The following is a 26,553-nucleotide window of genomic DNA, read 5'->3' as shown; positions in this document are numbered from 1 at the left end:
AGTGCTCCAGCATGCTGCAGCTGTTTGCTGAGAGTGCCTGACACCTGGCTGGCCACTGAGGGCAGGGACTGCATGACCACTGTGCCCATGACACCCATAGCTGCTGGATGCAGTGCTTCTCCTCCTGCAGCCACTTCATCTACAGCTGTAGTACCATTGTCTCATGCCTGAAGCAGTCCAGCACCAGTGCCTCATTCTCCTGTGGGACATTGAGCCATGCTGGTGTTGCCTCACAATACCAAGGTGCATCCACAATGCCCCGACAGCAGTGCACAGTACCTCTATGGTACAGACACAGTGTGCCAGCACCACAACACAATATCTCCAATACTGCAGCCAAAATGCACCTGTACCACCACACAATCACACAACAACACGGTACAGCCAGAGTGTGCCTGCACCACTGCACAACAGCATCACTGTGCTGTCCATGCAGGGCCCACCCTCTGCTGCTGTTTGTACGGAGTGAGCTGGCTGATGCAGTTGCTGAGCCGCCTGGCTATCAGATGTCCCCAGAGACTGGAAAATGGCAAACATCACTGCCATTTGTAAGAAAGGGAGGAAGGAGGACTCGGGGAACTGCAGGCTGGCAAGCCTCAGCTCTGTGCCTGGGAAGATCATGGAGCAGAACATACTGGAAGACCTCTCAACTGTCCAGGAGCTGTTGCATAGTACAAGAATTGCCAGCTGCCTTCCTGTGTGAATGCTGTGGCCTGCACTTCTGATAGGGGCAGCTGGCACAGGCACAGCATATCACAGCGGCTTGGAGACAACACCCAGCCTGTTATCAACCACTCCAGCCAGCAGCAGCTCCAGTGTGTCAGGGCGTGGTGTTGGTACTGCAGCACAGTGCCGTGGTGCAGCCACAGTGCACTGGTATCATCACAGTGCACACCCTTTGCTCAGCCACGCTGTGCTGGTACCACCACACAATGCCATGGCACAGCCACAGGTGCTGGCTTGCTGCTGGTGATGGCTGCCACGTATCTCTGTGCCAGGCACACCAGCACTGCAGGAGGTGACAGTCACCCGCACGCATTCCCCGTGTGCCACCCGTCCTTTTCTACCTGTGCTCACTGCTGCCCATCACTATCCAGCTGCCCAGCAGCACCTTCACCTGCACCTCCTACTCCATGTGCCAGCAGAAGCCATCTGCCTGTTGCCAGAAGCCCGGCTGTATCTCATCCTCGTGCAGCTCCTCCCACACTGCCAGCACCATGTCGGCTGCCGGCTGCTCCAGCATGAGCTGCTTGCAGCGGGGGAAGAAGTTGTGTTGGCAGCCCAGCAGCTCATTGCTCTTCACTGTATGCCTGTTCTCTGCATTGCCACCATCACCGCAGTGCCACTGCCCACAGGGACACACAGTGATGTGCAGGGACAAGTGGTGATGGCTGTACCAGGTTGCAAGCGCTCTGTGTCCTGCAGGTATTCCTCCTTGCTCATGGGCTGCTCGCCCACCTGCAGCTGCAGTGTGAAGTCGTGCACGGCCCAGGTTAAGCCGTTCTCACCGCATCACTAATCTTGTCACATCACTGCTATCACTGCACTGCTGCCCTCCCAGCCAACATAAAGGACTCCCACTATGGTGCAGCCCGGTGATGGACACGTCCACCAATGGGCTGGTGATACCAGTGCCATGGGGTTGAGAGACAGCATGCTGTTGTTGCAAACCTGGCAGAGGGGGGCCGGCATCAGGGGCACGAGAGCCTGCTTGGCTATGCAGCTGCCAGAACCAAAAAGGAAAGCACACCCAGCTCCTCTGGACACATTTCCTGCTGCTGTTTCCTTTGCTTTACCCAAACATGCCCAGTGCTGTCCCAAAATGACAACACCCGGAAAGTGTCACAGAATTTATTGCATGGACAGCTGGCAGGGCACACGGCTACACATCGCTGTCCTCATCGCTGTCCACATCACTGTCCTCATCACTGACCTCCTCTTCGCTGTCACTGTCTGAAGGGATGAGCTGAAGAGATGTGAACAGATTACTCAGGAAGTTCATACCCGTGCGGCACCATGAGGAGATCTCCATTTCCTTCTTCTCCGTCTGCATCTGCTTAATCATCTGCTGAATTGCCACCTCTATGTGTTTGAAGCCCTCGTTCATCAGTGCCTTGCGCTCCTGTGGGATATGGAGTGGGGTTGCTGCCACCACACAGTGCAGCCACAGTGCAACAGCACCACCACCGAGCAGCTTAATGCAGACACAGTGTGCTGGTACCACCACATAACACGTCCATGGTACATGCACAGTGTGCCAGCATCACCACACACCTTCCTGGTACAGCCAAAGAGGCCCATAGGAAAGCTACAATGTGCTGGTACCACCACCGCACAGCGTCACAAACAGAATCACAGAATCACAGAATTGCCAGGGTTGGAAGGGACCTCAAGGATCATGAATCTCCAACCCCCCTGCCACATGCAGGGCCACCAACCATCCCACCTAATGCTAGACCAGACTGCCCAGGGCCCCATCCAATCTGGCCTTGAACACCTCCAGGGACGGGGCATCCACAACCTCCCTGGGCAGCCTGTTCCAGCACCTCAACACTCTCTCTGTAAAGAATTTCCCCCTGACGTCCAACCTAAAAAACCTATGGAATAGACATGTCATGCCAGCAATGCCATCTAACATCATCACGGTGACCATCTTTACAGCCACAATGTGCCAGTACCATCACACATCAGCAAAATGGCACAGCCACCGTGTGACACTAACACCACACAACACCGCTTTCCCATTACACAATAGTCACGGTGCAGCCACAGTGCATCTGTACCACCACACAACACCTCCATGGTACCGCCATTGTGCTCCAGCACCACAACACAGTACCTCCAGTGCTGCAGCCAAAATGCACCTGTACTACCACACATACCATCGCGGTTCAGCCAGAATGTGCCTGCACCACTGCACAACAGCGTCACTGTGCTGTCCACAGAGGGCACGGTGCTGCTGGTGACAGCAGCCCACCCTCTGCTGCTGTTTGTATGGAGGGAGCTGGCAGATGTGGTTCCTGAACCTCTCTCCATCATCATTAAAATGTCAGGGCTGTCAGGAGATGTCCCCTGAGACTGGAAAAAGGCAAAGGTCACTGCCACGTATAAGAAATGAAGGAAGGAGCACCCAGGGAAATCCAGGCTGGCAAGCCTCATCTGTGTGCCTGGGAAGATCATGGAGCAGATCCTCCTGGATGACATGTTAAGGCGCATGAGTGACGGACGACAAGGTGACCCCAGGCAGCCAGCACGGCTTTGCCAAGGGCAGATGGTGCCTGACCTGTCTGGTGGCCTTCTGTGATGGACTGACAGCATTGGTGGACAAAAGAAGGGCGACTGATGTCATCCACCTGAACCTGTGCAAGGCCTTTGACATGGTCCTGCACCACATGCCTATTTGTAAAATGGAGAGAGATGAGTAGACTCTTTGGTGGATAAGAATTGGTTGGATGCTCACAGCCAGGTGGTTGTGCTCAGTGGCTCAATGTCCAGGTGGAGGCCGGGCACGAGCCATGTCCCTCATGGGACCTTCTTGGGTTGCTGCTCTTCCACATCTTGGTCAGTGTCGTAGTGGGATTGAGTTGGCTGACAACACCAAGCTGAGTGGTGTAGTTGACACAAGAGGAAGAAGGGACGCCATCCACAGGGACAAGGACAGGCTTTGGAAGTAGGCCCACGTGAACGTAAGGAGGTTCAGCAAGGCCCAGTGCAAGGTGCTGCTCTTGGGTTGGGGCAATCCCAGATAGATGTGCAGACTGGGAGAACTCCATGAGTGCAGCCCTGAGGTAAGGAGTTGGGTGTCCTGGTGGACAAAAGCTGGACACGAGGCAGCAGTGTGTGCTTGCAGCCCAGAAAGGCCAAAAGCATCCTGGGCTGCATCAACAGAGAGCAGTCAGCAGGCAGGGAGGCGATTGTCGCACTCTGCTCTGCCCATGAAGATCTTGACCCCCATCACATGAACGATGTGAAGTTTTTGCAGCAGGCCCAGAGGAGGGCCAGAAAGACGCTCAGAGGGCTGAAGCACCTCTTCCTCTGCAAACACAGGCTGAGAGAGCAGTGGGTGTTGAGAATGGGGAGAAGAAGGCTCTGGGGTGACCTTGCTGAGGCCTTCCATTACTCAGGGGCACTTATAAGCAGGATGGAGAGTGCCTTTTTGGACAGTCTGGTAGTGACTGGGCAGGGAAGAAAGGTCTTAAACTAAAAGAGGGCAGGTTTAGGTGAGCTCTGAGGAGGAGGTTTTTCACTCAGAGGGCTGTGAGGTGCTGGCACTGCTGCCCAGAGCTATGGGTGCCCCATCCCTGGAGGTGGGCAAGACCATGGATTGGCCTCGGGCAGACCAAGCTGTTGTTGGGCAACCAGCCTGCAGCTGAGAGGTTGGAAGCAGATGGTCATTGACACCCTTTCCAATCCAAGCCATACTAGTGTTTGTGATTCCACAATTCTGTGATTCTATGAGATGCCTGAGTGGCCCCCGCTCTGGAACTTAAAATGGAAATACATGCAGCCCCGTAGTCCACCCTCTGCCTCTGCTGCCTTTGCTTCCCTGGAATGAATCCCCACGCTTTCCTGAAATGATAACACTGGGGCAGTGCAACTGGATTTATTGCAGGGACAGCTGCTGGGCAGCAGTCCACATCACACGCGCCGCAGTTTATTGAAAAGTTTTCCTGCCATACCAGGCAGGAATGGAGCCAAAATGTTGCTCAGAACGTTCAGAGCTGAGCTAACCCAGGTGCCCACCTCCATTTTCTTCTTTTCCTTCTGCAGCTGTGTGATCAGCTCCTGCATGGCTGCCGCCTCACGCTTGAAGCCCTCCCGCACCAGTGCTTCATACTCCTGTGGGACAGGGAGCAGTGTTAGTAGCAGCATACAATGCCATAACAGCCACAATGTGCTGGTACCAACACAGAACACATCTGTAGTACACTCACAACACCGTCACAGCGCTCACCTTCTTGTGGTGCTCCAACACGCGCTGCTGCTCCTCCAGCCACGCACGCTGCTCCTCCTTCAACTGTTGCTCCAGCTGACGTTTGTGTTCCTCCACGGTGCGCCGCTGCTCCTCCAGCCGTGCCTCTGCAGCCTTCTGGGCCGCCTCTGCTTCGGCCGCTGCTGCCTCCCGCTGCCGCTCCGCCAGCTCCAGCTGCACCTCAGTGGCCTTCAACACGTGTGCCAGCCCCTCGCGCTCCCGCAGGAACACCTCCAGCACCGCCTCCGCCTGACCGAACAACCATGAGGCACAGTTCCATCGCACCTGGTGCCACCCCAGCCCACTCCCACACACCCCACTCACCTTGACACCCTTGTCAGGCCGCCGCTTGTACTCCTCCAGCACGCGGTCCAGGTCCTCCTTGAACAGCTGTGCACCACCAGGTGCCACGTAGTCCCCATTCTGCAGGCGGAGCTCCACATCCCTCCAAAGCTCCTGCAGCACTGCATGGCACCGCTGCTCCGACGCCTCCTCATTGCGCTGGCAGAACTCCTCCTTGGCTGCCTCCAGCTTGCACTGCGCCACAGATCAGTGCTCAAGTGCACAGCCATGCCTCCAATACCCCACGATGTGACGACAACTCACCACCAGCTCCGCATGGTATTGGCGTTCATGGTCAGCAAAGGCACGGGACAGAAAGAGGGTGATGGCGCGTTGCACACAGTCCTGATGCACAGCCATGAGAGCACTGTGTGAGGGCGTGGGCAGCACCAGGCCCTGCTCCATGCCCCGCTGGTACTCGGCCACCGCCGCCTCCACTGCTGCTTTGTTCTCGGCCCGTGCCAGTGCTGTCACTGCGCTCTCCACGCAGGGCACTGCACCGTTGGTGATGGCCGCCACGTATTTCTCCGCCAGACCCGCCAGCACTATGAGAAGTGACAGCCACTCACACATGTCACTGCCACGCATGTGTCCCCGTCACCTGCACGCGTCCCCTGCATGCCACCCATTCTCACGCTGCTGCCACTCACCGCTGCCCGTCACCTCGTGCCCACCCGGCAACACCTTCACCGGCGCCTCCTCCCAGATGTACCGGCAGAAGGCGTCCACCTGTTTTCGAAAGCCCGGCTGCAGCTCGTCCTCCCGCAGCTCCTCCAACCGCGGCAGATCCGCATCAGCTGCTGGCCGCTCCATCGTGAACAGCTTGCGGTGGGGGAAGAAGTTGCGCAGGCAGCGCCGCAGCTCATTGCGCTCCTTGGCCTTCTTCCCGTCCCCTGCATTGCCACCGTTAGCACAGAGCCACCGACGGTGGATACGCACAGGGCTGCGTGGGGACACACGCTGGTGGCCATACCGGTCTGCAGTCGCAGCACATCCTCCAGGTACTCATCCTCACTCAGGGCCTTTTCACCGGCCCGCAGCTGCAGTGTGAAGTCACGCACGGTCCAGACGAAGCCCGGGAAGATGCGGACAAAGTTGGATGCTGGGTTGTCATTCTCCTCCCGCACGCGGATGTGCTCTGTCAGCTCCGTTACCAGCCTGTGGGACCCACGTCACCCCGTCAGCGTTGTCACTGCAGTATCTTTGCCACACTGTCACCTCCCTCCCAGCCATCCCTGTACCGCAGCTGCTCCAGTGCCCGCTGGTCAATGGTGCCTATGCTGTTGTACACCAGGGTGCTGGAGAGCAGCAACGCCAGCGTGAAGATCCAGGCGTCGCTGTCATCGTCATCCTGCACACATATCTGAGTTACTGGGGATCCACTTCTATGGGGTGTTTGGGACCTCCCTACCCCTGCACTCACCTTTTTGGGGTCTCCCAGCCCCTCGGTGTCCAGCAGCACCAAGGTCACTCCCTGCCGGCGCGGGTGGGGCAGGCACCACATCCAGATGCCCTTGGTCTCCGCATGCACCGTGGGGCCCAGCGGGAAGCCTGTGGGCAGTGAGCTCTCTGAAATCCCACAAGATGCCCTCCAAACAGATGGGATTTCCCCCTTTGCTCACCAGTGCGTTTCTGTGCCAGCTGATTCATCAGGAAGGACTTCCCAGTGCGGTACAGCCCAGCGATAGCCACCACCACCAAGGGCTGGGTGACACTGCGCAGCACAGCCAGCGCCATGGAGTTGAGGGACAGCACGTTGTCCTTGTTGGTCACCAGGCAGAGCGGGGCCGGCATTGGAAGCGCTGGAGTGTCCATGGTTGTGCAGCTGACTGTTGCGCTCACAGATTGGAAACTGCAATATATAGTAAAGCCAAGTCCCCCTCCTCCCTACGTCCCACCTCCTGCTGATCTTTTGCCTTTTTTTTTCCTTTCCCTTTCACTTTCTCAGAATACTACTCAGTTCCCCAAACTCACTGTGCCTGGACTGTGCCAGTGGATTCACAACCAGGGACTGCTGGCTGGGAAAAGAGCTGACTGCTGTGATCACAGATTGGGAACTGCAATATATAGTAAAGCCAGGTCCCGCTCCTCCCCACATTCCACATCCTGTCATTGTTTGATTTTCCCTTTTTTCTCTTCCTTTCCCGGAATCCTGGTCCATTCGCTGAAGTCACGTTGCCTGTACCATATTAGTGGATTCACTGCAGGCACTGCTGGTGGGGAAAAGTGCTCCAGCATGCTGCAGCTGTTTGCTGAGAGTGCCTGACACCTGGCTGGCCACTGAGGGCAGGGACTGCATGACCACTGTGCCCATGACACCCATAGCTGCTGGATGCAGTGCTTCTCCTCCTGCAGCCACTTCATCTACAGCTGTAGTACCATTGTCTCATGCCTGAAGCAGTCCAGCACCAGTGCCTCATTCTCCTGTGGGACATTGAGCCATGCTGGTGTTGCCTCACAATACCAAGGTGCATCCACAATGCCCCGACAGCAGTGCACAGTACCTCTATGGTACAGACACAGTGTGCCAGCACCACAACACAATATCTCCAATACTGCAGCCAAAATGCACCTGTACCACCACACAATCACACAACAACACGGTACAGCCAGAGTGTGCCTGCACCACTGCACAACAGCATCACTGTGCTGTCCATGCAGGGCCCACCCTCTGCTGCTGTTTGTACGGAGTGAGCTGGCTGATGCAGTTGCTGAGCCGCCTGGCTATCAGATGTCCCCAGAGACTGGAAAATGGCAAACATCACTGCCATTTGTAAGAAAGGGAGGAAGGAGGACTCGGGGAACTGCAGGCTGGCAAGCCTCAGCTCTGTGCCTGGGAAGATCATGGAGCAGAACATACTGGAAGACCTCTCAACTGTCCAGGAGCTGTTGCATAGTACAAGAATTGCCAGCTGCCTTCCTGTGTGAATGCTGTGGCCTGCACTTCTGATAGGGGCAGCTGGCACAGGCACAGCATATCACAGCGGCTTGGAGACAACACCCAGCCTGTTATCAACCACTCCAGCCAGCAGCAGCTCCAGTGTGTCAGGGCGTGGTGTTGGTACTGCAGCACAGTGCCGTGGTGCAGCCACAGTGCACTGGTATCATCACAGTGCACACCCTTTGCTCAGCCACGCTGTGCTGGTACCACCACACAATGCCATGGCACAGCCACAGGTGCTGGCTTGCTGCTGGTGATGGCTGCCACGTATCTCTGTGCCAGGCACACCAGCACTGCAGGAGGTGACAGTCACCCGCACGCATTCCCCGTGTGCCACCCGTCCTTTTCTACCTGTGCTCACTGCTGCCCATCACTATCCAGCTGCCCAGCAGCACCTTCACCTGCACCTCCTACTCCATGTGCCAGCAGAAGCCATCTGCCTGTTGCCAGAAGCCCGGCTGTATCTCATCCTCGTGCAGCTCCTCCCACACTGCCAGCACCATGTCGGCTGCCGGCTGCTCCAGCATGAGCTGCTTGCAGCGGGGGAAGAAGTTGTGTTGGCAGCCCAGCAGCTCATTGCTCTTCACTGTATGCCTGTTCTCTGCATTGCCACCATCACCGCAGTGCCACTGCCCACAGGGACACACAGTGATGTGCAGGGACAAGTGGTGATGGCTGTACCAGGTTGCAAGCGCTCTGTGTCCTGCAGGTATTCCTCCTTGCTCATGGGCTGCTCGCCCACCTGCAGCTGCAGTGTGAAGTCGTGCACGGCCCAGGTTAAGCCGTTCTCACCGCATCACTAATCTTGTCACATCACTGCTATCACTGCACTGCTGCCCTCCCAGCCAACATAAAGGACTCCCACTATGGTGCAGCCCGGTGATGGACACGTCCACCAATGGGCTGGTGATACCAGTGCCATGGGGTTGAGAGACAGCATGCTGTTGTTGCAAACCTGGCAGAGGGGGGCCGGCATCAGGGGCACGAGAGCCTGCTTGGCTATGCAGCTGCCAGAACCAAAAAGGAAAGCACACCCAGCTCCTCTGGACACATTTCCTGCTGCTGTTTCCTTTGCTTTACCCAAACATGCCCAGTGCTGTCCCAAAATGACAACACCCGGAAAGTGTCACAGAATTTATTGCATGGACAGCTGGCAGGGCACACGGCTACACATCGCTGTCCTCATCGCTGTCCACATCACTGTCCTCATCACTGACCTCCTCTTCGCTGTCACTGTCTGAAGGGATGAGCTGAAGAGATGTGAACAGATTACTCAGGAAGTTCATACCCGTGCGGCACCATGAGGAGATCTCCATTTCCTTCTTCTCCGTCTGCATCTGCTTAATCATCTGCTGAATTGCCACCTCTATGTGTTTGAAGCCCTCGTTCATCAGTGCCTTGCGCTCCTGTGGGATATGGAGTGGGGTTGCTGCCACCACACAGTGCAGCCACAGTGCAACAGCACCACCACCGAGCAGCTTAATGCAGACACAGTGTGCTGGTACCACCACATAACACGTCCATGGTACATGCACAGTGTGCCAGCATCACCACACACCTTCCTGGTACAGCCAAAGAGGCCCATAGGAAAGCTACAATGTGCTGGTACCACCACCGCACAGCGTCACAAACAGAATCACAGAATCACAGAATTGCCAGGGTTGGAAGGGACCTCAAGGATCATGAATCTCCAACCCCCCTGCCACATGCAGGGCCACCAACCATCCCACCTAATGCTAGACCAGACTGCCCAGGGCCCCATCCAATCTGGCCTTGAACACCTCCAGGGACGGGGCATCCACAACCTCCCTGGGCAGCCTGTTCCAGCACCTCAACACTCTCTCTGTAAAGAATTTCCCCCTGACGTCCAACCTAAAAAACCTATGGAATAGACATGTCATGCCAGCAATGCCATCTAACATCATCACGGTGACCATCTTTACAGCCACAATGTGCCAGTACCATCACACATCAGCAAAATGGCACAGCCACCGTGTGACACTAACACCACACAACACCGCTTTCCCATTACACAATAGTCACGGTGCAGCCACAGTGCATCTGTACCACCACACAACACCTCCATGGTACCGCCATTGTGCTCCAGCACCACAACACAGTACCTCCAGTGCTGCAGCCAAAATGCACCTGTACTACCACACATACCATCGCGGTTCAGCCAGAATGTGCCTGCACCACTGCACAACAGCGTCACTGTGCTGTCCACAGAGGGCACGGTGCTGCTGGTGACAGCAGCCCACCCTCTGCTGCTGTTTGTATGGAGGGAGCTGGCAGATGTGGTTCCTGAACCTCTCTCCATCATCATTAAAATGTCAGGGCTGTCAGGAGATGTCCCCTGAGACTGGAAAAAGGCAAAGGTCACTGCCACGTATAAGAAATGAAGGAAGGAGCACCCAGGGAAATCCAGGCTGGCAAGCCTCATCTGTGTGCCTGGGAAGATCATGGAGCAGATCCTCCTGGATGACATGTTAAGGCGCATGAGTGACGGACGACAAGGTGACCCCAGGCAGCCAGCACGGCTTTGCCAAGGGCAGATGGTGCCTGACCTGTCTGGTGGCCTTCTGTGATGGACTGACAGCATTGGTGGACAAAAGAAGGGCGACTGATGTCATCCACCTGAACCTGTGCAAGGCCTTTGACATGGTCCTGCACCACATGCCTATTTGTAAAATGGAGAGAGATGAGTAGACTCTTTGGTGGATAAGAATTGGTTGGATGCTCACAGCCAGGTGGTTGTGCTCAGTGGCTCAATGTCCAGGTGGAGGCCGGGCACGAGCCATGTCCCTCATGGGACCTTCTTGGGTTGCTGCTCTTCCACATCTTGGTCAGTGTCGTAGTGGGATTGAGTTGGCTGACAACACCAAGCTGAGTGGTGTAGTTGACACAAGAGGAAGAAGGGACGCCATCCACAGGGACAAGGACAGGCTTTGGAAGTAGGCCCACGTGAACGTAAGGAGGTTCAGCAAGGCCCAGTGCAAGGTGCTGCTCTTGGGTTGGGGCAATCCCAGATAGATGTGCAGACTGGGAGAACTCCATGAGTGCAGCCCTGAGGTAAGGAGTTGGGTGTCCTGGTGGACAAAAGCTGGACACGAGGCAGCAGTGTGTGCTTGCAGCCCAGAAAGGCCAAAAGCATCCTGGGCTGCATCAACAGAGAGCAGTCAGCAGGCAGGGAGGCGATTGTCGCACTCTGCTCTGCCCATGAAGATCTTGACCCCCATCACATGAACGATGTGAAGTTTTTGCAGCAGGCCCAGAGGAGGGCCAGAAAGACGCTCAGAGGGCTGAAGCACCTCTTCCTCTGCAAACACAGGCTGAGAGAGCAGTGGGTGTTGAGAATGGGGAGAAGAAGGCTCTGGGGTGACCTTGCTGAGGCCTTCCATTACTCAGGGGCACTTATAAGCAGGATGGAGAGTGCCTTTTTGGACAGTCTGGTAGTGACTGGGCAGGGAAGAAAGGTCTTAAACTAAAAGAGGGCAGGTTTAGGTGAGCTCTGAGGAGGAGGTTTTTCACTCAGAGGGCTGTGAGGTGCTGGCACTGCTGCCCAGAGCTATGGGTGCCCCATCCCTGGAGGTGGGCAAGACCATGGATTGGCCTCGGGCAGACCAAGCTGTTGTTGGGCAACCAGCCTGCAGCTGAGAGGTTGGAAGCAGATGGTCATTGACACCCTTTCCAATCCAAGCCATACTAGTGTTTGTGATTCCACAATTCTGTGATTCTATGAGATGCCTGAGTGGCCCCCGCTCTGGAACTTAAAATGGAAATACATGCAGCCCCGTAGTCCACCCTCTGCCTCTGCTGCCTTTGCTTCCCTGGAATGAATCCCCACGCTTTCCTGAAATGATAACACTGGGGCAGTGCAACTGGATTTATTGCAGGGACAGCTGCTGGGCAGCAGTCCACATCACACGCGCCGCAGTTTATTGAAAAGTTTTCCTGCCATACCAGGCAGGAATGGAGCCAAAATGTTGCTCAGAACGTTCAGAGCTGAGCTAACCCAGGTGCCCACCTCCATTTTCTTCTTTTCCTTCTGCAGCTGTGTGATCAGCTCCTGCATGGCTGCCGCCTCACGCTTGAAGCCCTCCCGCACCAGTGCTTCATACTCCTGTGGGACAGGGAGCAGTGTTAGTAGCAGCATACAATGCCATAACAGCCACAATGTGCTGGTACCAACACAGAACACATCTGTAGTACACTCACAACACCGTCACAGCGCTCACCTTCTTGTGGTGCTCCAACACGCGCTGCTGCTCCTCCAGCCACGCACGCTGCTCCTCCTTCAACTGTTGCTCCAGCTGACGTTTGTGTTCCTCCACGGTGCGCCGCTGCTCCTCCAGCCGTGCCTCTGCAGCCTTCTGGGCCGCCTCTGCTTCGGCCGCTGCTGCCTCCCGCTGCCGCTCCGCCAGCTCCAGCTGCACCTCAGTGGCCTTCAACACGTGTGCCAGCCCCTCGCGCTCCCGCAGGAACACCTCCAGCACCGCCTCCGCCTGACCGAACAACCATGAGGCACAGTTCCATCGCACCTGGTGCCACCCCAGCCCACTCCCACACACCCCACTCACCTTGACACCCTTGTCAGGCCGCCGCTTGTACTCCTCCAGCACGCGGTCCAGGTCCTCCTTGAACAGCTGTGCACCACCAGGTGCCACGTAGTCCCCATTCTGCAGGCGGAGCTCCACATCCCTCCAAAGCTCCTGCAGCACTGCATGGCACCGCTGCTCCGACGCCTCCTCATTGCGCTGGCAGAACTCCTCCTTGGCTGCCTCCAGCTTGCACTGCGCCACAGATCAGTGCTCAAGTGCACAGCCATGCCTCCAATACCCCACGATGTGACGACAACTCACCACCAGCTCCGCATGGTATTGGCGTTCATGGTCAGCAAAGGCACGGGACAGAAAGAGGGTGATGGCGCGTTGCACACAGTCCTGATGCACAGCCATGAGAGCACTGTGTGAGGGCGTGGGCAGCACCAGGCCCTGCTCCATGCCCCGCTGGTACTCGGCCACCGCCGCCTCCACTGCTGCTTTGTTCTCGGCCCGTGCCAGTGCTGTCACTGCGCTCTCCACGCAGGGCACTGCACCGTTGGTGATGGCCGCCACGTATTTCTCCGCCAGACCCGCCAGCACTATGAGAAGTGACAGCCACTCACACATGTCACTGCCACGCATGTGTCCCCGTCACCTGCACGCGTCCCCTGCATGCCACCCATTCTCACGCTGCTGCCACTCACCGCTGCCCGTCACCTCGTGCCCACCCGGCAACACCTTCACCGGCGCCTCCTCCCAGATGTACCGGCAGAAGGCGTCCACCTGTTTTCGAAAGCCCGGCTGCAGCTCGTCCTCCCGCAGCTCCTCCAACCGCGGCAGATCCGCATCAGCTGCTGGCCGCTCCATCGTGAACAGCTTGCGGTGGGGGAAGAAGTTGCGCAGGCAGCGCCGCAGCTCATTGCGCTCCTTGGCCTTCTTCCCGTCCCCTGCATTGCCACCGTTAGCACAGAGCCACCGACGGTGGATACGCACAGGGCTGCGTGGGGACACACGCTGGTGGCCATACCGGTCTGCAGTCGCAGCACATCCTCCAGGTACTCATCCTCACTCAGGGCCTTTTCACCGGCCCGCAGCTGCAGTGTGAAGTCACGCACGGTCCAGACGAAGCCCGGGAAGATGCGGACAAAGTTGGATGCTGGGTTGTCATTCTCCTCCCGCACGCGGATGTGCTCTGTCAGCTCCGTTACCAGCCTGTGGGACCCACGTCACCCCGTCAGCGTTGTCACTGCAGTATCTTTGCCACACTGTCACCTCCCTCCCAGCCATCCCTGTACCGCAGCTGCTCCAGTGCCCGCTGGTCAATGGTGCCTATGCTGTTGTACACCAGGGTGCTGGAGAGCAGCAACGCCAGCGTGAAGATCCAGGCGTCGCTGTCATCGTCATCCTGCACACATATCTGAGTTACTGGGGATCCACTTCTATGGGGTGTTTGGGACCTCCCTACCCCTGCACTCACCTTTTTGGGGTCTCCCAGCCCCTCGGTGTCCAGCAGCACCAAGGTCACTCCCTGCCGGCGCGGGTGGGGCAGGCACCACATCCAGATGCCCTTGGTCTCCGCATGCACCGTGGGGCCCAGCGGGAAGCCTGTGGGCAGTGAGCTCTCTGAAATCCCACAAGATGCCCTCCAAACAGATGGGATTTCCCCCTTTGCTCACCAGTGCGTTTCTGTGCCAGCTGATTCATCAGGAAGGACTTCCCAGTGCGGTACAGCCCAGCGATAGCCACCACCACCAAGGGCTGGGTGACACTGCGCAGCACAGCCAGCGCCATGGAGTTGAGGGACAGCACGTTGTCCTTGTTGGTCACCAGGCAGAGCGGGGCCGGCATTGGAAGCGCTGGAGTGTCCATGGTTGTGCAGCTGACTGTTGCGCTCACAGATTGGAAACTGCAATATATAGTAAAGCCAAGTCCCCCTCCTCCCTACGTCCCACCTCCTGCTGATCTTTTGCCTTTTTTTTTCCTTTCCCTTTCACTTTCTCAGAATACTACTCAGTTCCCCAAACTCACTGTGCCTGGACTGTGCCAGTGGATTCACAACCAGGGACTGCTGGCTGGGAAAAGAGCTGACTGCTGTGATCACAGATTGGGAACTGCAATATATAGTAAAGCCAGGTCCCGCTCCTCCCCACATTCCACATCCTGTCATTGTTTGATTTTCCCTTTTTTCTCTTCCTTTCCCGGAATCCTGGTCCATTCGCTGAAGTCACGTTGCCTGTACCATATTAGTGGATTCACTGCAGGCACTGCTGGTGGGGAAAAGTGCTCCAGCATGCTGCAGCTGTTTGCTGAGAGTGCCTGACACCTGGCTGGCCACTGAGGGCAGGGACTGCATGACCACTGTGCCCATGACACCCATAGCTGCTGGATGCAGTGCTTCTCCTCCTGCAGCCACTTCATCTACAGCTGTAGTACCATTGTCTCATGCCTGAAGCAGTCCAGCACCAGTGCCTCATTCTCCTGTGGGACATTGAGCCATGCTGGTGTTGCCTCACAATACCAAGGTGCATCCACAATGCCCCGACAGCAGTGCACAGTACCTCTATGGTACAGACACAGTGTGCCAGCACCACAACACAATATCTCCAATACTGCAGCCAAAATGCACCTGTACCACCACACAATCACACAACAACACGGTACAGCCAGAGTGTGCCTGCACCACTGCACAACAGCATCACTGTGCTGTCCATGCAGGGCCCACCCTCTGCTGCTGTTTGTACGGAGTGAGCTGGCTGATGCAGTTGCTGAGCCGCCTGGCTATCAGATGTCCCCAGAGACTGGAAAATGGCAAACATCACTGCCATTTGTAAGAAAGGGAGGAAGGAGGACTCGGGGAACTGCAGGCTGGCAAGCCTCAGCTCTGTGCCTGGGAAGATCATGGAGCAGAACATACTGGAAGACCTCTCAACTGTCCAGGAGCTGTTGCATAGTACAAGAATTGCCAGCTGCCTTCCTGTGTGAATGCTGTGGCCTGCACTTCTGATAGGGGCAGCTGGCACAGGCACAGCATATCACAGCGGCTTGGAGACAACACCCAGCCTGTTATCAACCACTCCAGCCAGCAGCAGCTCCAGTGTGTCAGGGCGTGGTGTTGGTACTGCAGCACAGTGCCGTGGTGCAGCCACAGTGCACTGGTATCATCACAGTGCACACCCTTTGCTCAGCCACGCTGTGCTGGTACCACCACACAATGCCATGGCACAGCCACAGGTGCTGGCTTGCTGCTGGTGATGGCTGCCACGTATCTCTGTGCCAGGCACACCAGCACTGCAGGAGGTGACAGTCACCCGCACGCATTCCCCGTGTGCCACCCGTCCTTTTCTACCTGTGCTCACTGCTGCCCATCACTATCCAGCTGCCCAGCAGCACCTTCACCTGCACCTCCTACTCCATGTGCCAGCAGAAGCCATCTGCCTGTTGCCAGAAGCCCGGCTGTATCTCATCCTCGTGCAGCTCCTCCCACACTGCCAGCACCATGTCGGCTGCCGGCTGCTCCAGCATGAGCTGCTTGCAGCGGGGGAAGAAGTTGTGTTGGCAGCCCAGCAGCTCATTGCTCTTCACTGTATGCCTGTGCTCTGCATTGCCACCATCACCGCAGTGCCACTGCCCACAGGGACACACAGTGATGTGCAGGGACAAGTGGTGATGGCTGTACCAGGTTGCAAGCGCTCTGTGTCCTGCAGGTATTCCTCCTTGCTCATGGGCTGCTCGCCCACCTGAAGCTGCAGTGTGAAGTCAAGCATGGCCCAGATTAAGCCGTTCTCACCGCATCACTAATCTTGTCACATCACTGCTGTCACTGCACTGCTGCCCTCCCAGCCAACATGAAGGACTCCCACTATGGTGCAGCCCGGTGATGGACACGTCCACCAATGGGCTGGTGATACCAGTGCCATGGGGTTGAGAGACAGCATGCTGTTGTTGCAAACCTGGCAGAGGGGGGCCGGCATCAGGGGCACGAGAGCCTGCTTGGCTATGCAGCTGCCAGAACCAAAAAGGAAAGCACACCCAGCTCCTCTGGACACATTTTCTGCTGCGCTCCCTTTGCTTTACCCAAACATGCCCAGTGCTGTCCCAAAATGACAACACCCAGAAAGTGTCACAGAATTTATTGCATGGACAGCTGGCAGGGCACACGGCTACACATCGCTGTCCTCATCGCTGTCCACATCACTGTCCTCATCACTGACCTCCTCTTCGCTGTCACTGTCTGAAGGGATGAGCTGAAGAGATGTGAACAAATTACTCAGGAAGTTCATACCTGTGCGGCACCATGAGGAGATCTCCATTTCCTTATTTTCCTCCCGCATGCGGATGTGCTCTGTCAGCTCCGTTACCAGCCTGGGGATCCGCTTCTACGGGGTGTTTGGGATCTACCCACACTTGCACTCAATTTTTGGGGTCCCCAGCCCTCAGTGTCCAGCAGTGTCACTCCCAGCCAGCGCGGGTGGAGCAGGCACCACATCCAGATGCCCTTGGTCTCCGCATGCACCGTGGGGCCCAGCGGGAAGCCTGTGGGCAGTGAGCTGTCTGAAATCCCACAAGATGCCCCTCCAAACAGATGGGGTATCTCTCTCTGCTCACCAGTGTGTTTCTGTGCCAGCTGATTCATCAGGACTTCCCAGTGCGGGACAGCCCAGTGATGGCCACCACCACCAAGGGCTGGGTGACACTGCGCAGCACTGCCAGTGCCATGGAGTTGAGGGACAGCATGCTGTCCTTGTTGGTCACCAGACAGAGCGGGGCCAGCATTGGAAGCACTGGAGTGTCCATGGTTGTTCTCCTGAATGCTGTGATCACAGATTGGAAACTGCAATATATAGTAAAGCCAGCTCCCCGTCCTCTCCACATTCCACATCCTATTACTGTTTGATTTTACCTTTTTTCTCTTCCTTTCCTGGAATACTGGTCCATTTGCTGAAGTCACGTTGCCTGTACCAAATCAGTGGATTCACTGCAGTGGCCCACAGGCTACTCATGGGTGCTCCAGCAATGGTGATAACTGGGTCAACTGCCATTCTCTTGCTGAACGTAGCTCCCAAGCATATACAGCTCTGTTTCTCAGCAGCGTTGGACCCCACAAGGACTCAGGCATCGCTGCAGGCCCAGACCTTGTTGCAGATGTTCTGGGTACTATTGCTGTAGCATCACGCTGCAGATCTACCTAATTAATATGGAAAAGTATACAGAGCCCCTCTACCTTACGTGCCTGAAGCCTAGATGCGTCCCTGAGCAAGCATGACAGAGATGGACAGTGAATGCCTTTCTCTGGGAGTTCTTTTCCCTGTGAGTCCACCACCTGCTTTTCCTCGTGCCAGGAGGAAGCTTCCAGATACATCTCCCTAAACAAATTCCACAAGTTTCTTCAGGAAAATGCTAGCAATAGAGGGGTAAGGCAGAGCTCCTGCCCTTTTGGCTGAGCTGCTTCCAGCAGATGAACAATTGATACCTAGATACAGCATCCTCTTCACCTGGTCCTGGGTGAGGACCACTCTTCTGGCCTTGGATCAGGCTGACGGCCTGCAGCTAAGGAAGGTGGGGATATTCTTATTATTGCAGGAAACCCTTTCCTCACCAGTCTCTCTGCGTTAACGAGCAGCCCATCTTCAGAGGTGGAACATGTGGTATCCATCCTCCTCTGTCACACCAGCTTGTTATTGTAGGGTCAGGTGTTTTACAGAGGTGGAAGCAGCTACACGCCATCAGCGCTGGGCTCCATCCCAGTGCTGGAAACTGGAGGTGCTCTTTGCAGACGGGTGCGTGTGCTTTCAGCAAGACTGAGAACAGGAAGTTTCTGCCTGGCCCACGTGGCCACCAGAACTAAGAAGCACCTTCCCAGCTGCCCTAATGGCTGAACTCTCATTGTTGCCCTAGAACTTGACTGTGTTGTGCCTACCAGAGTACATGGTGTGCTTCCTGCACCGGCTCAGTGCTACCCTGCGTTTCTTCTGGGATGGCCACAAGGTGAAGGCACCTGCTGCACTGGGCAGTGAAGGTAAGGCCTGGAGGAGAAGCTAGCAGGACACTTCTGTGTTTGGGACAGGGTTTGTTTCCTGGCACTGCTCTCCAGGATGCTGAAAGCTTTGTGTTTCTCATGGGTGCTGATGCCTTCTGTGCCCTGAGCCTGTAGATCTTGGGAAATTCCTAGGTGCAGATCTAATCCAATTAACATCCAGACCGATTATGGATAATTCTTTTGAGACTTGCAAAAGAATAGCTACATTGTGATCTGATAGTTAAAGTACAGGGAAACATATTTGCCAATTTTCACCATTCTCAGACTGTGGCTTTAAACGGAAACCAAGTGAATGCCTCTTGCTTTCACAGAATCACAGAATCACCAAGGTTGGAAAAGACCTTCAAGATCATCCAGCCCAACCATCTACCTATTGCCAAGAGTACTCACTAAATAGTAGTACTATAGTACCCACTAAATAAAGTACTCAAAATAGTGCTCGCTGAGCACTCGGCCATTATTTCTGGACATCTGGTCATCAATGGATAGGGATAAGTTTACAAGGAGGATAGAGGAGAGTATCCTGATTTCTGTCTGTTGCATCCCAACCTAATGCCAGAGTGAGACAATTCGGCCTTGTTTGGAGGCCACGGAGGCCATTTTTCAATGTTTCGTAAGCCTGCTATTCTTTTGCTGAGGGTCACTCATCAAAGCAGAACAGCCTTACAACCTGCTTTCCAGTCTACAATACTATACCCATGCTATTCGCAACATTTAATAACTACTGCAGTTGTGCAAGTGAGAATTAATCACATTATTCAACAACCATCTTTCTAACAGATACCATTAGAATATACGTTATTTCTACTGTTCCAAAGCAGCTGTTTCTAAGGACAAGTTACAAAATACGTCGTGCTCTACTTCTTCAGATCAGAGCAAGTCCACACTCGCTGTGGCCTGGGATCGTGCTGCTCTGCTGCCTTGTGGCACACTGCATTGCGTTACAGGCACAAAGTGGACTCCAGCTCAGGTTAGAGCAGATAGGTGAAAGCTGAAGAGTTTTCAGAGAATCCAGGTTTCCCCAGCGACTGGGAGTCAGGAAGGGCTTGGGGGCTTGACGCCACCTGCTTTGGTGCGCATCCAATGCTTGCCTTGTAACGGAAGTTACCTCTGCCCCGTTGACTCGTGCCCCCGGATGTGCCTTCGGGCTGGGCCCTGCGCCCTGTCTCAGGGCTTAACTGTTGGAACTCGTTCCAAGCCCTGGACCTGGCTACCTGGACCTCGGTCCCCAAACCAAATCGCTCTCAAAGTCGCCTCTGGCCCAGCGGCGCCCCGATCCGCCCCCGGCCCGCACTGATGCCCACACGCACGCGACACCCGGAAGTGAGCACCACCAGCACGGCCGCCGGGGAGGAACCGGAAAAACCACGCTCTCGCGAGATCGCCCCACCCAATCCGCTGCCGCGGGGTTTCGCTCGTTCCCTTATTCCGTCCCTCCCAGCGCCGCGCCGCGGTGCGGTCGCAAGGGGGCGCGGCTGGTTCGTGTCGCCCGGGTTATGACGTCACCGCGCCGGAAGCGCCGCGAGAGAGGAACGCGGGGAGCGGGGTGTGGGCGGAGCGCTTTATTCGGCCGCCGGAGAGGGGCGGGCCGAGGTCTTGCGGCGTGCAGTCGCCTACACGGCTGTACCCTTTAACATGGCCAGCATCGCGCCGAGCTCGCAGGCGGCGCGCATGGTGTTGAAGGCGTTGGCCGCCAGCTCCTGCTTGTTGTTGCTGTTGTTGATCTCCCGCCGCAGCGCCGCCAGCTCTTGCTCGATCAGCGCCGCCCGCTCGTTGAAGCCGCGCTGCAGCAGCTCGCTGTGCTCCCGTAGCTTCGCTTTGAGCGCCCGGTCCAGCTCCCGCTGCGCGCTCGCCGCCTCCTCCTGCATCTTGGCCTCCAGGGCTTGCAGGTTCTGCGCGTAGCTGTCGCGCTCGTCCGCCAGCAGCGCCTCCAGCTGCCGTTCGCGCTCCGTCGTCGCCTTCTGCTGCTGCTCCAGGAGCTGCGCCTGCTGCTTCTGGTCTGGGGACAAAGGGACGGGGTGAGGGGGAACCAGGAGCTGAGCCTTCTGCTTCTGGTTAGAGAACGCAGGGGGGGTCCCCGTGGCACGGGGGGATGGAGCAGAGTTACAGTGCGAGGGGACGTGGGGTGGGGGTGGAGGGGCGTGGGGACACAGCGCGAGGATGTGGGGATGAGGCGAGGGTTCCTCAGCGAGGAAAAGGGGACGATTTGAGGTGTCTCCTGGGCACACTGGGACACCCCGAGAGATGTGGGGACTCTGGGAGATATCGCCCGGGGAGAAGGGGAGTCCTCAAGTGCTGAAGCCATCATGAGATGTCCGTGAAGGGTTATAAGGATTCCCAAAGTACGTGGGGATGCCATGAGCTGTCCCAGGGGACATGGCCGTGGAACGCTGTGAGATGTCCCCAAGGAACAACGCAATGCATCCCTTGTCCGTGGAGTACCTGGAGATGGGTGAGGGGGGAAGGAGAGAAGGGACAGCACTGGGATGCGCTACTCACCCTCCAGCTGCTTCTCGGCCTCGCTCAGTGCCTTGTCTGCCTTCAGCACGGCCTCCGCCTCTGCCTGGCGCTCCGCCAGGAACTCATCCAGCACCTCCTCGGCCTGTGCATCCCCACACGATTGAGGCACGGCCCCGCCTCCTTGTTCCTGATCCCCTCCCTGGAGCTGCCCTCACCTTGGGGCCCTTGCCCTCTGCTTGCCGGTAGGCCTCCAGCAGCCGCTGCCGCTCGGCCTCGTAGGCGCGGTAGCCACCAGGCTGTGCGTAGGCCCCACGGGCCAGGCTGGTATCCAGTGCCCGTGCCAGCTCAGCCAGCAGCGCCTTGCAGCGCCGCCGTGATGCTGCATCATTGTCCTCCTGCAGGCGGCAGTACTCCGTGCTGATCTGTTCCTGAGGATCAGGATGGGGGCAAGGTCACGGTGTTGCTGGGGAGAGTGCTGGTGGGAGCACAGGTACAGAGGCAGTGTTGGGGGGGCTTGAGGATAAGGTGATGGAGACGGAGCGCATTGAGGGAATGGGGACAAGGTCGTGAAGACAAGGGCAGCCTTGTAGGAAGAGGAGCAGGGTTGTGAGGACGGGGACAGAGCTGTGGCACCAAGGGGGGGTGGCCACGCACCATGAGGCGCCGCTGGTGCTCCTGGTCGCGATCCCGGAAGCTGCGACGCCGGAAGACAACGAGTGCCTCGCGCAGGTGCTCCCCATGCGAGGCCGAGAGCTGTGCAGGCTCTGTGGGCAGTGACAGCCCCCGCACGCCCCTGGCATAGGCCTCCAGCGCTGCCGCCACCGCAGCTGCGTTCTCGTTGGCCATCATCGCTGCTGCTGCTCCCTCCAGGCAGGGCAGACGCCCGCTGTTGATGGCCTCCACGTAGCTGCTCAGCAGCGTGCTCAGGGCTGTGGAGAATGGCACAGTGACACCTTCCTCGTTGTTGGCACCTTGCTGCTGTGTGTTGCTGTTGTCCCCTGTCGTCCCCGTGTTTTTTGTCCCGTTGTCAGCCTGTCATCACCCAGTCATTGACATGTGTCCCCCCATCGCTGCTGTCACTCCTCTGTCACCCTGTTGTTCCTGGTGTTATCGTTGCCCCATTGCCCTGTGTCACCGTTGGCATCCTATTTATTATCACTGTTCTCTTTCATCGTTGTCACGCTGCTGTACTGTGTTGCCATTGTATCCCTTTTGTCCCTTTGTCATCACTCTGCTATCCCCAGTGTTATCACTCCATTGTTTCATGTTGTCATTGTCCCCCTGATGTCCTGTGTCACCACTGTCCCCCTGTTTTCACCCTGTTCTCCATGGCACTATTGCCTTTATCCCATTTGTCCCGTGTTGCCTTTGCCTTTGTCACCCCGTCATCCAATTTGCCATCATCACTGTCCTCCCATGGACCTCCTATTGTCCCTTATGATGATATCCTTATTATCAGCCCGCAGTCAGTGCGCTGTCACCCTGTTGTCCTGCGTTGCCATCGCCCTGTTGTCCTCTGTGTCACCACGTCCCCTTCTCCCCCCTTCCACCCTCCCCTTACCTCGCCCTGTCAGCGCTCCACCGTCGGGCAGCGTCTTGGGCCAGGAGGAGCTCAGCACATAGTCACAGAACTGGGCTGCCTGTTGGAGGAAACGTGGGGCCAACGCGGCCTCGGGCAGCTCCTCCATGCGCCCGTGCTCCTCTGTGCCCAGTGGCGAGGGCAGCACGAAGCACTTCCGCGTGGGGAAATAGTTGCGGAGGCACAGCCGCGTCCCATTGTAGTTCTGCACCTTGCGGCCGTGCCCTGTGGCAGGCAGGCAGCTTTTGTTGGTGCTGCCGCTCGCTCGTTAGGGCCTCCCTAATGACCCCAAGGAGGCCAGCACTCACCGTGCTTGAGTTCCAGTGCCTGCTCCAGGTACTCGTCCTCGCTGATGGGCCGCTCGCCCACGCGCAGCTCCAATGTGAAATCCCGCACCACCCACACAAAGCTGGGGAAGAAGCGCACGAACTCGCAGTCCTCGGCCTCATCTTCTCTTTCAACGCTGTTGTTGCCATCCTTGTCCCCGTCCCGCACCTGGATCAGCTCCGACAGCTGTGTCACCAGCCTGGCCCCACTCAGGAGCACAACGCTCCCCAAATCCTGTGTACCCCCCAAATATTTCTGTCCTCCTCTGTATGTCGTGTCCTGCCCCACAGTGCCCATCTACACCCTCTTTGAGCCTGAATCACCCTTCAATCCTGCAGTTCCACCTTAAGTCCACTGCCCCCTCCAAATGCCACAGCTACCCAAATCTTGAGTAAATGCCCAGTTTTACCCCAAGTCCCACATTGCCCTAAATCCTACAACTTACCCAAATCACACTGTTTCATCTCAAATGCCATGGTTTAAACCAAAGTCTGAGGTTGTTCAATTTTTTTTTGTCCCAGACCTGTTTCACACCCAACTCTTGCATTGCCGAGTTCCCCCAGTTTTTCCCCAAATCCCAGTCCGACATTGCCAACATCCCCCAGTCTTGCCACAAGTCCTGCAATGCCCATGTCACACAGGTTTTCCCTAGGTTCCTTGTGGCCTCAAACACACAGTTTCACCCCAAATCTCCCAGCCTCACATTGCCCCAATCCCACAGCTACAGCCCGTGTCCTGCATTGTCCAAGTCCCCCATAGCCCCGAGTCCCCAAGTTTCACCCCAACATCCCCCATCCGCTCAGATCCCTGCAGGATACTCGAGGTGCTCCAGTGCCTTCTGGTCGATGGTGCCTATGCTGTTGTACACCAGGGTGCTGGACAACAGCAGTGCCAGCGTGAAGATCCAGGCGTCGTTATGGCTGTCACCCTGTGCCCACAGCTGGGTTAGGGGTGTTCTGGAGGACTCCGGGGAGAGATGTGGGGCCAGCCTTCCCCCCCGGCACCCACCTTGTTGGGGTCTCCCAGCCCCTCGGTATCCAGCAGCAGCAACATCACTCCAGGCCGGCGTGGGTGGGGCAGGCACCACATCCAGATGCCCTTGGTCTCTGCCTGCACCGTGGGGCCCAGCGGGAAGCCTGCAGGTGGCCAGCCATCAGGAATCCCCCCGAATACCTCAAAATGCCCCGCAGTGAATGGATGGGGTTCTGCCCCCCAGCTCACCACTGCGCTTCTGTGCCAGGCGGTTCATCAGGAAGGACTTCCCGGTGCGGTAGGGCCCGGCGATGGCCACGACCACCAGGGGCTGCGCCACCTCCTGCAGCACTGCCAGCGCCTTGGGGTCGAGGGACAGCACGCCATCCCTGTTGTTCACCAGGCAGAGCGGAGCCGGCATCGGGAGCACCGGAGCATCCATGGTTGTGCTGCTCTCTGTGGCTCAGCAGTGCTGAAACCGAAAGAGAAAGCAAACCCAGCCCTCCCCCTGCTGTTTTTTTCCCTTTCCTGTAACACCTCTCACTTCCCTGAAATCACAATGCCTGGGCGCTGGCCTGCACTTCTTGTAGGCACAGCTGGCACAGGGCTACACATCGCTGTCTTCAATGCTGTCCTCATTGCTGACCTCCTCTTTGCTGTCATGTCTGACAGGACAAGCTGAAGCAATGTGATCAGGACGTTCACACCCATGCGGCACCATGAGGAAATCTCCATTTCCCACTCCTTCTGCATCTGCTCAATCATTTGCTGCATTGCCACCGCCACGTGTTTGAAACCCTCGTTCATCAGTGCCTTGCACTCCTGTGGGATAGGGAGTGGGGTTGCTGCCACCACACAGTGCAGCCACAGTGCAACAGCACCACCACCGAGCAGCTTAATGCAGACACAGTGTGCTGGTACCACCACATAACACGTTCATGGTACATGCACAGTGTGCCAGCATCACCACACACCTTCCTGGTTCAGCCAAAGAGGCCCATAGGAAAGCTACAATGTGCTGGTACCACCACCGCGTCACAAACGTATGGGATAGACATGTCATGCCAGCAGTGCCATCTAACACCATCACGGTGACCATCTTTACAACCACAACGTGCCAGTACCACCACACATCAGCAAAATGGCACAGCCACTGTGTGACACTAACACCACACAACACCTCTTGGTGTAGGGAACCTGCTTGGGCAGGGCGGTTGGGCTCGATGATCTCTGGAGGTCCCTTCCAACCCCTATGATTCTGTGATTCTGTGATTCTGTGAACCTTTGGGGAAGAATACACAAGTTCTTTGAAAAGGGAAAGGTTGCAAAGTAAATATAAAATGTAATTATATTTATGCTTGTTAGCAAAGCATAACAGGTATCACGAATCAGGAACTGGGTCTTAGTAACCTTTAGATATTTCCTGATATGGGTTTCTTCTTTCTTAAACATGGCTTTTGTTAGTATGAGAAACTGGACAAAAGTACAGAGCAGCGTAAGGAAAGCTTGGCATGAGATGGGTGAGATGAGAACTTCAAGAAATATTGCCCTCCTGTATCCATAGAAGCACACAAAATGATCTTAAAAACCATAGGTGATAAACGTCATATGGAAAAATGGATTAACAAATGTGTCACTAGATTGTGAGTCTGGGGTACTTGGCCAATAGGGGAACAGGAGAGTAATTACCTGCCATGAGAAGGAGAAGTGGTTCACTGATCAAGTGCGTGTTTTCTCCTTTCCCACAAGAGGAGTGTGCCCACTATTGCAATTATGAACAAAAAACCTTTGCTGCTTCACTGAGATCTACGTGTGATCGACGATTATGAATTCTGAGCTTTTCTTGCATAAGGAGGGCATGGGGATGTAGAGGGGAACATGGGGATATGGGGCATGGAGATCCTGTTCCCTCCTAATGCACGCTCCTCTATGAGGAGGGTGAACACTCCCTGGGTGCTGCAGCAGAAGCACAGGTTTTGATTTCACTTATGATTCCAAGTGGTCTGGGTGAAAGCCAGGCAGGGATTGGTTCCAGAGCTGAAGTTTGCTGCAGGGTGGATTCTCAGGATCCCTCCTGGTTTGGGCAGAGTCCCACATGCAGTGGGCAATTAGAGGTGTTTGAGGCAATTTGATGGTTTGGGGAATTTCTGAGGCAAATCAGGGGCATTTTACAGGTAATTCTGGGAGAATTTGGGACAGTTTACAGGCAATGAGAGGGAGACTGTGGGATTTTGGAGGCAGATACGGTCAGCCAGGGAACTGGGAGCAGCATGGGTCCTTGGAATGGCAAAGGCAGGACCAGAGTCTGTCAGCAGAACCCCCTCAGCACTGCATTCTGCTGTCAAGTGCAGTCCCACAATGCCATTAGAATTGGAGTCA

The 26,553-nt window shown here is 56.3% G+C and overlaps 3 protein-coding genes across 5 annotated transcripts; all 3 read right to left on the bottom strand.

Moving 5' to 3' along the window:
- Positions 1 to 4,589: 4,589 nt before the first annotated feature.
- Positions 4,590 to 9,046, bottom strand: LOC149916380 (guanylate-binding protein 1-like). 2 transcript variants are annotated; one of them, XM_090147949.1, is made up of 10 exons: positions 7,289 to 9,046; positions 6,937 to 7,166; positions 6,738 to 6,865; positions 6,556 to 6,665; positions 6,288 to 6,472; positions 5,965 to 6,207; positions 5,579 to 5,859; positions 5,297 to 5,509; positions 4,955 to 5,221; positions 4,590 to 4,839 (listed from the first exon to the last, which is right to left on the bottom strand). In XM_090147949.1, exons 1-10 carry the CDS (start codon positions 7,417 to 7,419, stop codon positions 4,639 to 4,641), a joined length of 1,989 nt encoding a protein of 662 aa, XP_090004075.1. In that variant the 5' UTR covers positions 7,420 to 9,046; the 3' UTR covers positions 4,590 to 4,638. The 2 variants fall into 2 exon arrangements, with proteins under 2 accessions (XP_090004075.1, XP_090004076.1); XM_090147950.1 differs by lacking the exon at positions 7,289 to 9,046 and having other exon boundaries at positions 6,937 to 7,273.
- Positions 9,047 to 12,128: 3,082 nt separating this feature from the next.
- Positions 12,129 to 16,353, bottom strand: LOC116240975 (guanylate-binding protein 1-like). Of its 2 annotated transcripts, XM_090147951.1 has the most exons (10): positions 14,828 to 16,353; positions 14,476 to 14,705; positions 14,277 to 14,404; positions 14,095 to 14,204; positions 13,827 to 14,011; positions 13,504 to 13,746; positions 13,118 to 13,398; positions 12,836 to 13,048; positions 12,494 to 12,760; positions 12,129 to 12,378 (listed from the first exon to the last, which is right to left on the bottom strand). In XM_090147951.1, exons 1-10 carry the CDS (start codon positions 14,956 to 14,958, stop codon positions 12,178 to 12,180), a joined length of 1,989 nt encoding a protein of 662 aa, XP_090004077.1. In that variant the 5' UTR covers positions 14,959 to 16,353; the 3' UTR covers positions 12,129 to 12,177. The 2 variants fall into 2 exon arrangements, with proteins under 2 accessions (XP_090004077.1, XP_090004078.1); XM_090147952.1 differs by lacking the exon at positions 14,828 to 16,353 and having other exon boundaries at positions 14,476 to 14,812.
- Positions 16,354 to 20,383: 4,030 nt separating this feature from the next.
- LOC149916379 (guanylate-binding protein 2-like) lies at positions 20,384 to 24,678 on the bottom strand. The gene is made up of 9 exons (XM_090147953.1): positions 24,424 to 24,678; positions 24,211 to 24,338; positions 24,021 to 24,130; positions 23,184 to 23,401; positions 22,858 to 23,100; positions 21,951 to 22,225; positions 21,512 to 21,724; positions 21,336 to 21,438; positions 20,384 to 20,835 (listed from the first exon to the last, which is right to left on the bottom strand). Exons 1-9 carry the CDS (start codon positions 24,614 to 24,616, stop codon positions 20,450 to 20,452), a joined length of 1,869 nt encoding a protein of 622 aa, XP_090004079.1. The 5' UTR covers positions 24,617 to 24,678; the 3' UTR covers positions 20,384 to 20,449.
- Between the last annotated feature and the right edge of the window lie 1,875 nt (positions 24,679 to 26,553).

This window comes from Phasianus colchicus, chromosome 11 (assembly GCF_987193195.1).
Source record: "Phasianus colchicus chromosome 11, bPhaCol1.hap1.1, whole genome shotgun sequence".
NCBI classification, from domain to species: domain Eukaryota; kingdom Metazoa; phylum Chordata; class Aves; order Galliformes; family Phasianidae; genus Phasianus; species Phasianus colchicus.
Note: the sequence above shows the minus strand (reverse complement) of the source record. Positions and strands in the feature narration are given on the sequence as shown.